Source organism: Cyanistes caeruleus, chromosome Z (genome assembly GCF_971803275.1).
Source record: "Cyanistes caeruleus chromosome Z, bCyaCae1.hap1.1, whole genome shotgun sequence".
NCBI classification, from domain to species: domain Eukaryota; kingdom Metazoa; phylum Chordata; class Aves; order Passeriformes; family Paridae; genus Cyanistes; species Cyanistes caeruleus.
The window spans coordinates 81,279,164-81,294,320 of record NC_141732.1 but is presented as its reverse complement, the minus strand read 5'-3'; the positions used below and the strand labels follow the sequence as shown (position 1 = coordinate 81,294,320).

Genomic DNA, 15,157 nt, shown 5'->3' with positions numbered 1-15,157 from the left:
TGGGGTTGTTTTTGGTTGTTTGGGGTATTTTTGGGGTGTTTTGGGTGTTTTTTGGGTATTTTTGGGGTTGTTTTTGGGGTATTTTTGGTTGTTTTTGGGTTGTTTTGGGTGTGTTTGGGTCCTTACCGCGCTGAAATCCAGCAAATCGCTGAGCTCCTTGTCCGTCCCCAGCGCTGCCATGCGCTGCTGGTGATGCATTTTCCCCGAGATCCCCGGGAAAGCACGGGAAGAACAGTCAGAAATCCGGGATCTGCAGGGAAACAGCCGGAGCCGGGGGGTTCGGGAGGGGGAAAAGCTTGGGAGGCTTGGGAAGGGAAAAGGGGAAAAAGAAAAGAGGGGAAAATATCAAATATGTATTTAATAAAAGAAAAATGGAATTTAAAATCAGAATTTCATGTGAAATCTGAAATTAATGGAAAATCTCTAATTAATATGAAGTATTTAATATAAAATCTATAAGTAATATAAAGTATTTAATAGAAAATCTATATTTAATTGAAGTATTTACAATAAAACCTCTAATTAATATGAAGTATTTAATATAAAATCTCTATTTAAGATAAAGTATTTAATAGAAAATCTATATTTAATTGAAGTATTTCATATAAAATCTACATTTAATATAAAGTATTTACAATAAAACCTCTAATTAATATAAAGTGTTTAATATAAAATCTGTATTTAATTGAAGTATTTAATATAAAACCTCTAATTAATATAAAGTATTTAATATCACATCTATATTTAATTGAAGTATTTAATATAAAATCTATATTTAATTGAAGTATTTAATATAAAACCTCTAATTAATATGAAGTATTTAATATAAAATCTATAAGTAATATAAAGTATTTGATATAAAACCTCTAATTAATATAAAGTATTTAATAGAAAATCTATATTTAATTGAAGTATTTAATATAAAATCTACATTTAATATAAAGTATTTACAATAAAAACTCTAATTAATATGAAGTGTTTAATATAAAATCTGTATTTAATTGAAGTATTTAATATAAAACCTCTAATTAATATAAAGTATTTAATATCACATCTATATTTAATTGAAGTATTTACAATAAAACCTCTAATTAATATGAAGTATTTAATATAAAATCTATAATATGAAGTACTTAATATAAAACCTCAAATTAATATGAAGTATTTAATATAGAATCTATATTTAATTGAAGTATTTAATATAAAATCTATATTTAATTGAAGTATTTAATATAAAATCTATATTTAATATGAAGTATTTACAATAAAAACTCTAATTAATATGAAGTATTTAATATAAAATCTCTATTTAATATGAAGTATTCAATATAAAGCCTCTAATTAATATGAAGTATTTAATATAAAATCTATAATATGAAATACTTAATATAAAACCTCAAATTAATATGAAGTATTTAATATAGAATCTATATTTAATTGAAGTATTTAATATAAAATCTATATTTAATTGAAGTATTTAATATAAAATCTATATTTAATATGAAGTATTTACAATAAAAACTCTAATTAATATGAAGTATTTAATATAAAATCTCTATTTAATATGAAGTATTCAATATAAAGCCTCTAATTAATATGAAGTATTTAATATAAAATCTATAATATGAAATACTTAATATAAAACCTCAAATTAATATGAAGTATTTAATATAGAATCTATATTTAATTGAAGTATTTAATATAAAATCTATATTTAATTGAAGTATTTAATAGAAAACCTCCAATTAATATGAAGTATTTAATATAAAATCTATATTTAATTGAAGTATTTAATAGAAAACCTCCAATTAATATGAAGTATTTAATATAAAACCTCTAATTAATATGAAGTATTTAATATAACATCTATACTTAATATAAAGTATTTAATATAAACCCTCTATTTGATATAAAGTATTTAATATAAAATCTCTATTTCACATAAAGTATTTAATATAGACCCTCTATTTGATATAAAGTATTTAATATAAAATCTCTATTTAATATAAAGTATTTAATATAAACCCTCTATTTGATATAAAGTATTTAATATAAAATCTATATTTAATGTGAAGTATTTAATATAAAACCTCTAATTAAGATAAAGTATTTAATATAAAACCTCTAATTAATATGAAGTATTTAATATAAAATCTCTATTTAATATAGAGTATTTAATATAAAACCCATACTTAATATACAAATCTATGCTTAATATAAAACCTCTCATTAACATGAAGTATCTAATATAAAGTCTATATTTAATATAAAATCAATATTTAATATAGTTTCTATTTAATATAAAACATTTAATATAAAGCCATATTTAATATAGAATCTATATTTGATATGAAACCTATCTTTAATATAAAATCTATGTTTAATATAAAATCTGTTTAATATAAAATTTATGTTTAATTTATAATTGATATTTAATATAAAAAGTATGTTTAATATGAAATCTATATTTAATATAGATTATAATATAAAATCTGTAATTAATATTAAATCTGTGTTTAATATAAAACCCCATATTTAATATAAAATTTATATTTAACGTACGCTTTATATTTAATGTAAACTTTATATTTAATAGAAACTATGTTTGATATAAAATCTGTATTTAATATAGACTATTCAATATAAAATATATAATATAAAGTATATATTTAATATAAAATATTTAATATAAAACCTATGTTTAATGTATAATCTATATTTAATATACAACCTATGTTTAATATAAAACCTATGTTTAATATATAACCTATGTTTAATATAAGACCTATGTTTAATATAAAATATTTAATATAAAACCTATGTTTAATATATAATCTATATTCAATATAAAACCTATGTTTAATATAAAAACTCAACTCAATATAAAATATTAGTATATAATATGAAATTATATAAAATTAATGTAATATAATATATAATTTATTTTTTATATATTATTTACGTATTATATATAAGTATATATTCATAATGTATTTATATGTAATATTTATATATTCACATACAATATGTATTTATAATGTATTTATATATAATATTTATATATTCATATATAATATATATTTATAATGTATTTATATATAATGTTTATATATTTACGTATAATGAATATATATTAATGATATATTTATATATAATGTTTATGTATTTATATATATGAATACATATTAATGATATATTTACATATAATGTTTATATATTTATATATATAAATATATATTAATGATATATTTATATATAATGTTTATATATTTATATATATGAATATTAATGATATATTTATATACAATGTTTATATATTTATATATATGAATACATATTAATGGTATATTTATATATAATGTTTATATATTTATATATAATGAATGTATATGAATGAGATATTTATATATAATATTTATATATTTATATATATGAATACATATTAATGATACATTTACATATAATGTTTATATATTTATATATAATGAATATATATTAATGAGACATTTATATATAATGTTTATATATTTATATATAATGAATATATATTGATATATTTATAAATAATGTTTATATATTTATATATATGAATACATATTAATGATATATTTATATATAATGAACATATATTGATATATTCATATATAATGTTTATATATTTTTATATGAATATATATTGACATATTTATATATAATATTTAAATATTTGTATATAATATTTATATACTTATATATATTTGTATATAATATTTATATATTTATATATAATATTTACCTACTTATATTTATATATTGATATATTGATATATAACATTTATCTATTGATATATAACATTTATATATTGACATATAACATTTATCTATTGATATAACATTTATCTATCGATATATAACATTTATCTATTGATATCTAACATTTATCTATTGATATATAACATTTATCTATTGATATACAACATTTATCTATTGATATATAACATTTATATACTGATATATAACATTTATCTATTGATATATAACATTTATCTATTGATATATAACATTTATATATTGACATATAACATTTATCTATTGACATATAACATTTATCTATTGATATATAACATTTATCTATTGATATATAACACTTATATATTGATATATAACATTTATATATTGATATATAACATTTATCTATTGATATATAACATTTATCTATTGATATATAACATTTATCTATTGATATATAACATTTATCTATTGACATATAACATTTATCTATTGACATATAACATTTATCTATTGATATAACATTTATCTATTGATATATAACACTTATATATTTATACATACTAACACACATTACCCATATAACACGATACAATAACACAACAACATAATAATATATTGATATAAAACAGCATCCAATTGACATCAAACCCGCATTTAATCAATTATTTCATTAAAATAATCAGCCAGAGCATTAAAAGGGACAGGATAAAAAGAGGGTAAACATGAAGAATAAGCGGATGTGGGGTTTTTAGGGTGGAAAATGGGGTTTTTGGGCCCAGCTGGGGGTGGGAATTGGGAACTGGGGAGTCCTTGGTGCAACAGGAGGGAGGAGGAGGAGGAGGAAGCGCCAAGGGAGGATGAGAGCGGCGCGTCCCCGGCTCTGAGTGAGCCCGTCCAGCCTGTCCGTCCTGGGGAGACGGGCTGGGCAGCCAGGGGGACAGGGAAAACACTGCAGGGGATTGCAAATGGAGCAAAGAAATTAGAAATAGAGCAAAAAAAATTATATATATAGCAAAAAAAATGGAATTATAGCAAAAAAAATTGAAATTATAGCAAAAAAAATGGAATTACAGCAAAAAAAATTATAAATACAGCAAAAAAAATTATAAATACAGCAAAAAAAATGGAATTATAGCAAAAAAAATTGAAATTATAGCAAAAAAAATTCGAAATATAGCAAAAAAAATTATAAATATAGCAAAAAAATTCAAAATATAGCAAAAAAACCCTGGAATTATAGCAAAAAAATTGGAATTATAGCAAGAAAAATTGGAATTATAGCAAAAAAATTGGAATTATAGCAAGAAAAATGGAATTATAGCAAAAAAAATGGAATTATAGCAAAAAAATTGGAATTATAGCAAGAAAATTGGAATTATAGCAAAAAAAAATTGGAATTATAGCAAGAAAAATGGAATTATAGCAAAAAAAATTGGAATTATAGCAAAAAAAATTCAAAATATAGCAAAAAAATGGAATTATAGCAAAAAAACCCTGGAATTATAGCAAAAAAAATTCAAAATATAGCAAAAAAAAATCAAAATATAGCAAAAAAATTCAAAATATAGCAAAAAAACCTGGAATTATAGCAAAAAAATTGGAATTATAGCAAGAAAAATTGGAATTATAGCAAAAAAATTGGAATTATAGCAAAAAAAATGGAATTATAGCAAAAAAAATTGGAATTATAGCAAGAAAATTGGAATTATAGCAAAAAAATTGGAATTATAGCAAAAAAATTGGAATTATAGCAAAAAAAATTAGAAATATAGCAAAAAAATTGGAATTATAGCAAGAAAAATTGGAATTATAGCAAGAAAAATTTGAAATATAGCAAACAAAATTCGAAATATAGCAAAAAAATTAGAAATATAGCAAAAAAATTCGAAATATAGCAAGAAAAATTCGAAATATAGCAAAAAAATTCAAAATATACCCCAAAGTAATTAGAAATATAAAAATAAATTCAAAATATAGCAAAAAAAATAGAAATATAGCAAAATAATTAGAAATATAGCAAAAAAAATTCGAAATACAGCCAAAAAAATTCAAAATATAGCAAAAAAATTAGAAATATAGCAAAAAAATGGAATTATAGCAAAAGAAATTAGAAATATAGCAAAAAAAATTCAAAATATAGCCCAAAGTAATTAGAAATATCAAAATAAATTAAAAATAAAGCAAAAGAAATTAGAAATACAGCAAAAAAAATTCAAAATATAGCCAAAGAAATTCAAAGTGTACCCAAAAGTAATTAGAAATACTGGAAAAAAATTAGAAATAGACAAAAATAAATTGAAAATGCAGAAAAAAAATAAAAATATGCCAAAAAGTTTATAAATACATCCCAAAAATAATTAAAAAATACACAAAAAAAGGGAAATACCCCCAAAAATTAAAAAAATTCCCTAAAAAATAAAAATACCCCCAAAATACACAAAAATTTAAAAAATGCACAAAAAAATAAAAATTTTAAGATAAGTAAAAAATACCCCAAAAAAGTTAAAAAAATGGAAAAAAAAAAAATTAAAAATCGCAAAAATAATAAAAAACCGGAAAAAAATATAAAAAAACACAAAAAATATAAAAATCATCCAAGAAAATTAAAAAATACCCCCCAAAAAATTTAAAAAAAACACCAAAAAAATAAAAAATACCCCAAAAATTTAAAAAAAACTCAAAATATTTAAAAAACCACCAAAAAAATTAAAAAAGCACCAAAAACAATTAAAAAACACCCCCAAAAAATTTAAAAATACCCCATAAAATATTTTAAAAAACACCAAAAAATTAAAAAAACACCAAAAAAAATATAAAAAAACACCCAAAAATTAAAAAACACCCCCCAAAAAGTTAAAAAAAAACACCAAAAAAAATTAAAACCACCAATAAAAGATTTAAAAAAAACAGAAATAAACCAAAAGCCATAAAAAAAATTAAAAAAACACGAAAAAAAATAAAAAAACTGAAAATCACCCCAAAAAATTAAGAAAGAACCCATAAAAAATCTAAGAAAAACATTCCAAAAAATTTAAAAAAACCCCTAAAAACACCAAAAAATATTTAAAAAACCCCCCAAAAAATTCAAAATACCACAAAAACATTAAAAACAGGCAAAAATGTATTTTTAAAACCCGCCAAGAAAATTTCAAAAAGCACCAAAACCAGTTAAAAAACACCAAAAACTGTTAAAAAACCAGCAAAAACAGTTAAAAACCAGCAAAAATAATTCAAAAACAGCAGAAATAATTAAAAAACAGCCAAAATAATTCAGAAAAGAGGAAAAATAATTTTAAAAAACCGCAAAAATAATTTAAAAACAGCAGAAATAATTAAAAAACAGCAAAAATAATGAAAAAAAGAGCAAAAATAATTCAAAAAACACCCAAAATAATTCAAAAAAACAGCGAAAACAGTTCAAAAAACAGCAAAAACAATTCAAAAAACAGCCAAAACAGTTTAAAAAACAGCCAAAATAATTAAAAAACACCCAAAATAATTCCAAAAACACCCAAAATAATTAAAAACCACCCAAAATAATTCCAAAAACACCCAAAATAATTCAAAATACAGCCAAAATAATTCCAAAAATGCCATAATAATTCCAAAAAAAAGCCCCAAAAAAATGAAAAACCACCCAAAAAACCCCAAAAGCGCCCAAAAATGCAAGCTGAGGACAAGGCAGGGAGCGCAGGTTCCGGTAGAGGAGGAGGAGGAGGAGGAGGAGGAGGAGGAGGAGGAGGAGGAGGAGGAGGAAGCAGGGGATAATTAACCCCAATTGTTAATTTACCCAGAGGAGGAGGAGGAGGAAGAGGAAGAGGAAGGGGATGAAGGCCTCCAGCTCCCGGGGCCTGTTCGGAGCCACCGCAGGGAGAGGGAAATCAATAATTAAATAATAATAATAATAATAAAAGAAATTAAAGATTCAAAAGTTCAACTCTAAAGGAACTCAATGCCCTTTTTTTTTCTTCTTCCTCTTCATCTTCCTCCTCCTCCTCCTCCCTCCGATCCCGGCGCGCTTTTCCCAAGGATTCCACCTTGGATTTTTTTTTTTTGGGGATCCAAAGCACGTGACGTTAAAACAATTCCATTTTTATTTTTTTTTTTTTAAACTTTTCCCACTTTTTATTTCGTTTTTTATTATTATTATTTTTTTAATGGGAGATTTTTTTTTTAATTCTCATTATTATTTTAATATCAAATCTGGTTTCGTTGCGGATCTCCTCGGTTTTATTTTTACCCCCATCGTCTCAAACTTTGCCACTTTGCATTTATCCAAGTTTTTATTTTTTTTTTTTTAGGGATTCTGTCGGGGTTTTTCCCGTTTTTATTTTGCTTTTTCCACTTTTATTCCCATTTTTTTTTTATTTTTCCACCCCTTTTTTCCAAACCGGACAAAGTTTAAAAAAAAAAAAGAAACTCCTTAAAGTTCATTTTCCGCTAAGAAATCCAGCGGTGATTCCCACACGTGTCGATACAATGTATAGATATAAATATATATATATATATACACACACACACACAATGTATAGATTTAGACAATTTGCACTTTTTCCTTTTTAAATAACGCATCGGGATCGACAATTTCAATCAAAAAAAAAAATAAAAAATAAAAATAATAATTAAAAAAAAAACACAGACAAGTTAGTCTAACAGCAAATCGGAACTTTACCTTAAAATGGTCACAAATTTGTTCACAATATTCCAAGAGGGGGGAGAGGGGGGGAAGTTTTAAAAAAAATTGAAAAAGAATTGAAAATAAAAAGAGAGGAATCTTCTGCCAAAAGTGCTTTATTGTCTCACACGTGTTTGACCCTCCAAAACCACCAAAAAATATTAAAAAAGTAGGGAAAGTGTCAGTCCTGCTCCGGGTTATTCCAGATTTTTACAGGCAAACTGGCTTTGTTGGGATTTGGGGAAGGGCCCGGTCACCAAAAAAAAAAAAAATATATATATATATATATATATAAATTAAAAAAAAAAAAATTTAAAAAAATTTAAAACCAAGGAAAAAACATTGCAAAGAAAAATAAAAAGAAGGTCCGATAAGTTTGGAGCTATTGTTTTTTTTACAGACACATGGTGACGGGCTCGCAGCGCCGCGGCTCTCGGGGACTTGCCCCTTTCCTCGTCCTTCCAAAACAACCAAAAAAAACCACCCCAAATCCCAAAAAAAAAACCAAAAACCACCAGAAAAATAAAAAACCAACAAAACCAAGCGACTCCCCCCTCTGGGGGAGCGCGGGGCCGCCCTTTTCCCCCAACTTGATCCAAGTTTAGAGCAGCGCTCGCCGCTTCCTCCGGCTCAGCAGCGCGGCCTCCCCCGCCGAGCCGCGGCCGATCGCATCCCGCCCGGGCAGCCGCATCGCCCGCCGCTCACATCCGGGCAATGCCCGCCGCCTTATAAACGCCGCCGCCGCCGCTCGCAGACAATGACGAGGAGGAGGAGGAGGAGGAGGAGGAGGAGGAGGAGGAGGAGGGAGGGAGGGAGGGAGGGAGGAAGCGGGCGGGACGGCGCGGCGGGGCTCACAAGATGGAGGGAGCCCGGCCGCCCCTCAGGGAGCGCCGCGCGCCCCTCACGTGTTCCCGCGCAAGGCCCCGGGGGGGATCGGCCGGGAGAGGTTCCGGGCGCCTCGGCCAGAGGAGGGGCTGGAGGGGCTCCGGCAGCCTCAGAACGGCCGGGAGGGGTCTCGGTGTAGCGGGGAGGGGTCTGAGAGCACCCGGGAGGGGTCCCGGTACACCCGGGAGGGGTTTGAGAGCACCCGGGAGGGGTCCCGGTACACCCGGGAGGGGTTTGAGAGCACCCGGGAGGGGTCCCGGTACACCCGGGAGGGGTTTGAGAGCACCCGGGAGGGGTCTCGGTACGGCCGGGAGAGGTCTCAGAGCACCCGGGACGGGTCTCAGGACACCCGGGAGGGGTCTCGGCACCCTCAGTACGGCCCGGAGGAGTCTGGGTGTACCGGGAAGGGGTCTGAGAGCACTCGGGAGGGGTCCCGGTACAGCCGGGAGGGGTCTCAGCACACCCGGGAGGGATCTCAGTACCCTCAGTACGGCCGGGAGGGGTCTCGGTACCCTCAGCACACCCGGGAAAGGTCTCTGTACATACGGGAGGGGTCTCAGCACACCCGGGAGGCGTCTGAGCACCCTCGGCCACCCTCGGAAGGGGTCTCAGGACACCCGAGAGGGGTCTCAGAGCACCCGGGAGGGGTCTCGGTACCCTCAGTACGCCCGGGAGGGATCTCGGTGCACCGGGGAGGGTCTCAGAGCACTCGGGAGGGGTCCCAGTACATCCCGGGAGGGCTCCCAGGGCACCCGGGAGGGGTCTCGGTACACCCGGGAGGAGCTGCAGCACCCTCAGTACGCCCGGGAGGGGTCTCAGAGCACCCGGGAGGGGTCTCAGTACCCTCAGCACACCCGGGAGGGGTCTGAGCACCCACGGCCACCCTCGGGAGGGGTCTCAGGACACCCGAGAGGGTCTCATCACACCCGGGAGGGGTCTCAGAGCACCCGGGACGGGGCTCGGTACACCCGGGACGGGTCTCAGAGCGCCGGGAGGGCTCTCAGCACCCTCAGTACGCCCGGAAGGGGTCGCGGTACATCCGAGAGGGGTCTCAGAACCCTCAGAGCACCCGGGTGCGGTCTCAGAGCACCCGGGAGAGGTTCCAGCACCCTCAGCACACCCGGGAGGGGTCTCGGCACACCCGGGAGGGTCTCAGTACACCCGGGAGGGTCTCAGTACACCCGGGAGGGTCTCGGTACGCCCGGGTGGGGTCTCAGTGCGGCCGGGAGGGGTCTCAGAGCACCCGGGAGCGGTTCCAGCACCCTCGGCACACCCAGGAGGGGTCTCAGTACACCCGCGAGGGGTGTCAGCACACTCGGGAGGGGTCTCGGTACACCCTGGAGAGGTCTCAGTACCCACAGTACACCCAGGAGGGGTCTCAGCACCCTCGGCCACCCTCGGGAGGGGTCTCAGAGCACCCGGGAGGGGTCTCAGAACCCTCAGTACACCCGGGAGGGGTCTCGGTACAGCCGAGAGGGTCTCAGCACACCCGAGAGAGGTCTCAGAGCACCCGGGAGGGGTCTCAGCACACCCGGGAGGGGTCTCAGAGCACCCGGGAGGGTCTCACAGCACCCGGGAGAGATTCCAGCACCCTCAGCACACCCAGGAGGGGTCTCAGTACACCCGAGAGAGGTCTCAGCACCCTCAGCACACCCGGGAGGGGTCTCGGTACAGCCGAGAGGGTATCAGCACACCCGAGAGAGGTCTCAGAGCACCCGGGAGGGGTCTCAGCACACCCGGGAGGGGTCTCAGGACCCTCAGTACACCCAGGAGGGGTCTCAGCACCCTCGGCCACCCTCGGGAGGGGTCTCGGTACACACGGGAGGGTCTCACAGCACCCGGGAGAGGTTCCAGCACCCTCAGCACACCCAGGAGGGGTCTCAGTACACCCGAGAGAGGTCTCAGCACCCTCAGGATACCCGGGAGAGGTCTCAGCACCCTCAGGATACCCGGGAGAGGTCTTTGCTCGCCCGAGAGGGGTCTCAGTACAGCCGGGACGGGTCTGAGCACCCTCAGCACACACGAGAAGGTCACAGCACACCCGGGAAGGGTCTCGGCACCCTTAGGACACCCGGGAGGGGTCTCAGAGCACCCGAGAGGGTCTCAGGACACCCGGGAGGGGTCTCAGCACACCCGGGAGGGGTCTCAGTCCCCTCAGTACACCCGAGAGGGGTCTCAGAACCCTCAGCACACCCGGGAGGGGTCTCGGTACACCCGAGAGGGGTCTCAGTACCCTCAGCACACCCGAGAGGGTCTCAGCACACCGGGGAGGGGTCTCGGTACACCCTGGAGAGGTCTCAGTACCCTCAGTACACCGGAGAGGGGTCTCAGCACACCCGAGAGAGTCTCAGCACACCCGTGAGGGGTCACAGCAGACCCGTGAGGCTTTCAGACCTCTCATGCCACCCAGCCCTCAGCAAACCCTGTGAGGGGTTTATCAGACACCACTAATTATTACAGCCGCCTCAGCAGTTACCTGAAGGGTTTCAGCTCCCGTAGACTCCGGGTTACGCGACCTTCCGTCATGATAAGACGTCCTGAGGGGATTTCGGCACCCATTGATCCTCCAAGGGTTCCTCGCGCTCCCGGCCCTCAGCCGATCCCATGAGGGGGCTGAGGGGACTCGAGCCTCGCCGCCATGAAGGGGCTCGCGCCTTTTTGCCCTGAGGGGGCTCCTTCCTCTCTTCCGTGAGGGAGCTCGCGCCTCTTCCATGAGGGGGCTCGCGCCTCCGCCATGAGGGGATTCCCGCCTCCGCCATGAGGGGATTCGCGCCTCTGCCGTGAGGAGGCTCCTGCCTCTGTCCTGAGGGGATTCGCGCCTCTTCCATGAGGGGGCTCGTGCCTTGCCGCCATGAGGGGGCTCCTGCCTCTGTCCTCAGGCGATTCCCGCCTCCGCCATGAGGGGATTCGTGTCTCTGCCGTGAGGGAGCTCGCGTCTCTTCCATGAGAGGATTCCCGCCTCTGCCATGAGGGGATTCGCGCCTCTGTCCTGAGGGGATTCGTGCCTCTTCCATGAGGGGCTCGCGCCTCTGTCCTGAGGGGGCTCCCGCCTCTTCCATGAGGGGCTCGCGCCTCTGTCCTGAGGCGATTTGGGGCCTTTTTGCCCTGAGGGGGCTCTCGCCTCTTCCATGAGGGGGCTCGTGCCTTGCCGCCATGAGGGGGCTCCTGCCTCTGTCCTCAGGCGATTCGCGCCTCTGCCTTGAGGGGCTCCTGCCTCTGCCGTGAGGGGGGCTCGCGCCTCTTCCATGAGGGGATTCGCGCCTCTGCCATGAGGGGGCTCCCGCCTCTGCCGTGAGGGGCCTCTCGCCTCTCTGCCCCGAGGGGATTCGCGCCTTTTTCGTCTGAGGGGGATCCCGCCTCTTCCGTGAAGGGATTCCCGCCTCTTCCGTGAGGGGGCTCCCGCCTCTGCCATGAGGAGGCTCGCGACTTTTTGACCTGAGGGGATTCCCGCCTTTTTGCCGTGAGGGGGATTCCCGCCTTTTTGCCGTGAGGGCCTCGCGCCTCTGTGCCGTGATGGAGCTCACGCCCCTCTGCCCTCAGAGAGCTCGTGCCGCTCCGCCATGAAATGCTCCTCCACGCCGCCATGAGGGAGCTCGGGCCGCTGCACCCTGAGGGAGCTCAACGCCACTCGGCCATGAGGGAGTTTGTGCCTCGCCGCCATGAGCAGCTCAAAGCTCGCCGCCATGAGGGACTCAAAGCTCGCCGCCATGAGGGGCTCAAAGCTCGCCGCCATGAGGGACTCAAAGCTCGCCGCCATGAGGGACTCAAAGCTCGCCGCCATGAGGGACTCAAAGCTCGCCGCCATGAGGGAGCTCCTGCCATTCCACCCTGAGGGAGCTCAGGATGGAGCTCCTGCCATTCCACCCCGAGGTATGGGCATCACATCCATGGGATAATGGGATCCATGGGATCCATGGGATAATGGGATCCATGGGATAATGGGATCCATGGGATAACAGGATCCATGGGATAACGGGATCCATGGGATAACGGGATCCATGGGATAACAGGATCCATGGAATCCATGGGATAACGGGATCCATGGGATCCATGGGATAATGGGATCCATGGGATAATGGGATGGGATCCATGGGATAATGGGATCCATGGGATTATGGGATCCATGGGATCCATGGGATAATGGGATTATGGGATCCATGGGATAACGGGATTATGGGATCCATGGGATCATGGGATCCATGGGATAACGGGATCCATGGGATAACGGGATTATGGGATCCATGGGATAATGGGATCCATGGGATCCATGGGATCCATGGGATAACGGGATGGGATCCTCCGAGCGCCGCCCTGAAGGGAAGACCCAGAACAGAGACCAAACAGCTTCTGAATTAGGGATTTATTTTCCAATTTTTATAACTTTTGGATCATTTCTATATCGAGTTTAATTATCCAAGCACACCTTGAGCTCCTGGAGTCTCTTCCTCTTTGTTTCCTCTCTTGGATTCACCTTCATTTGTTTGGTTTGTGCTTTCAAACTCTTATTAATAGGAATAATAAATAATATACATAAATATATAAAAATGAGAATAATAATTATAAATAAGTATAATAGATGAGATGTATAGTGAATATAAATTTACATAAGGGTAAATAATTATAGATAGGAGTAATAGATAATATATAAATATATATAAGTAAGAATAATGAATAATTTGGGAAAAAGGCGAAAAAAATTGGGAAAAAAGGAGATAAAAATCAGGGAAAAACCAGGAAAAATTGGGAAAAAATTGGGAAAAATTGGGAAAAAGTTGGGAAAAATTGGGGGGAAAATTGGGAAAAAAATTGGGAAAAATTGGGGAAAAAATTGGGGAAAAATTGGGAAAAAAGAGGGAAAAAAAGGAGATAAAAATCAGGGAAAAACCAGGAAAAATTGGGAAAAAAATGGGAAAAAATTGGGAAAAAAATGGGAAAAAATTGGGAGAAAAATTGGGGAAAAATTGGGGAAAAATTGGGGAAAAATTGGGAAAAAAGGAGATAAAAATCAGGGGAAAACCAGGAAAAATTGGGAAAAAAATGGGAAAAAATTTGGAAAAAAATTGGGAAAAAATTGGGAAAAAAGGAGATAAAAATCAGGGAAAAACCAGGAAAAATTGGGAAAAATTGGGAAAAAAATTGGGAAAAATTCGGGAAAAATTGGGAAAAAAATTGGGAAAAAAGGAGATAAAAATCAGGGAAAACCCAGGAAAAATTGGGGAAAAAATTGGGAAAAAAATTGGGGAAAAAATTGGGGGAAAATTGGGGAAAAATTGGGAAAAAAGGAGATAAAAATCAGGGAAAAACCAGGAAAAATTGGGGAAAAACTGGGAAAAAACTGGGAAAAAAATTGGGAAAAAATTGGGAAAAATTGGGGGAAAAATGGGAAAAGTTGGGGCAAAAAATTGGGAAAAAATAGAAAGAAAATTGGGGAATAAATGGGGAAAAATGGGATAAAAAAATTCCCAAAATTCCCATTCCCGATCCCACAGCGCCCCCTGCTGGGCGTGGGGAAGGTTCAGGAATTCAATTAAATGAGAATAAATTAAATTAAATCAAATTAAATTAAATTAAATTAAATTAAATTGAAAATTAAGGAAAAAGGAGGAAAAAATGGAGTAAAAATAGAAAAAATTGGGAAAAATGAGGGAGAAAACTGGGAAAAATCAGGAAAAAAGTGGGAAAATGGGGATAAAATCAGGAAAAAAATGAGGAAAAATATTGGGAAAAAATGGGATAAAATCAGGGAAAAATGGGGAAAAAATCAGGAATAAATCAGGAAAAATCAGGGGAAAAATGGGACAAAATCAGGAAAAAAATGGGATAAAA

General features: G+C 36.7%; 1 protein-coding gene across 28 annotated transcripts in view; it reads right to left on the bottom strand.

The window, feature by feature from the left end:
• Positions 1-12,657, bottom strand: part of TCF4 (transcription factor 4) — a 151,292-nt gene extending 138,635 nt beyond the window's left edge. For 22 of the 28 annotated variants that reach the window (XM_086869135.1, XM_086869141.1, XM_086869143.1 and 19 more), the window contains exons 1-2: positions 11,808-12,648; positions 127-304 (exon numbers count right to left, since the gene is read on the bottom strand). In XM_086869135.1, the coding sequence (XP_086725261.1) occupies positions 127-304; positions 11,808-11,890 (261 nt within the window). In that variant the 5' untranslated portion in view covers positions 11,891-12,648. Of the gene's footprint in view, positions 1-126; positions 305-7,561; positions 7,647-8,443; positions 9,146-11,807 lie in introns of those variants that run through there. The other 6 variants (XM_086869163.1, XM_086869164.1, XM_086869166.1 and 3 more) reach the window with 4 other exon arrangements.
• Between the last annotated feature and the right edge of the window lie 2,500 nt (positions 12,658-15,157).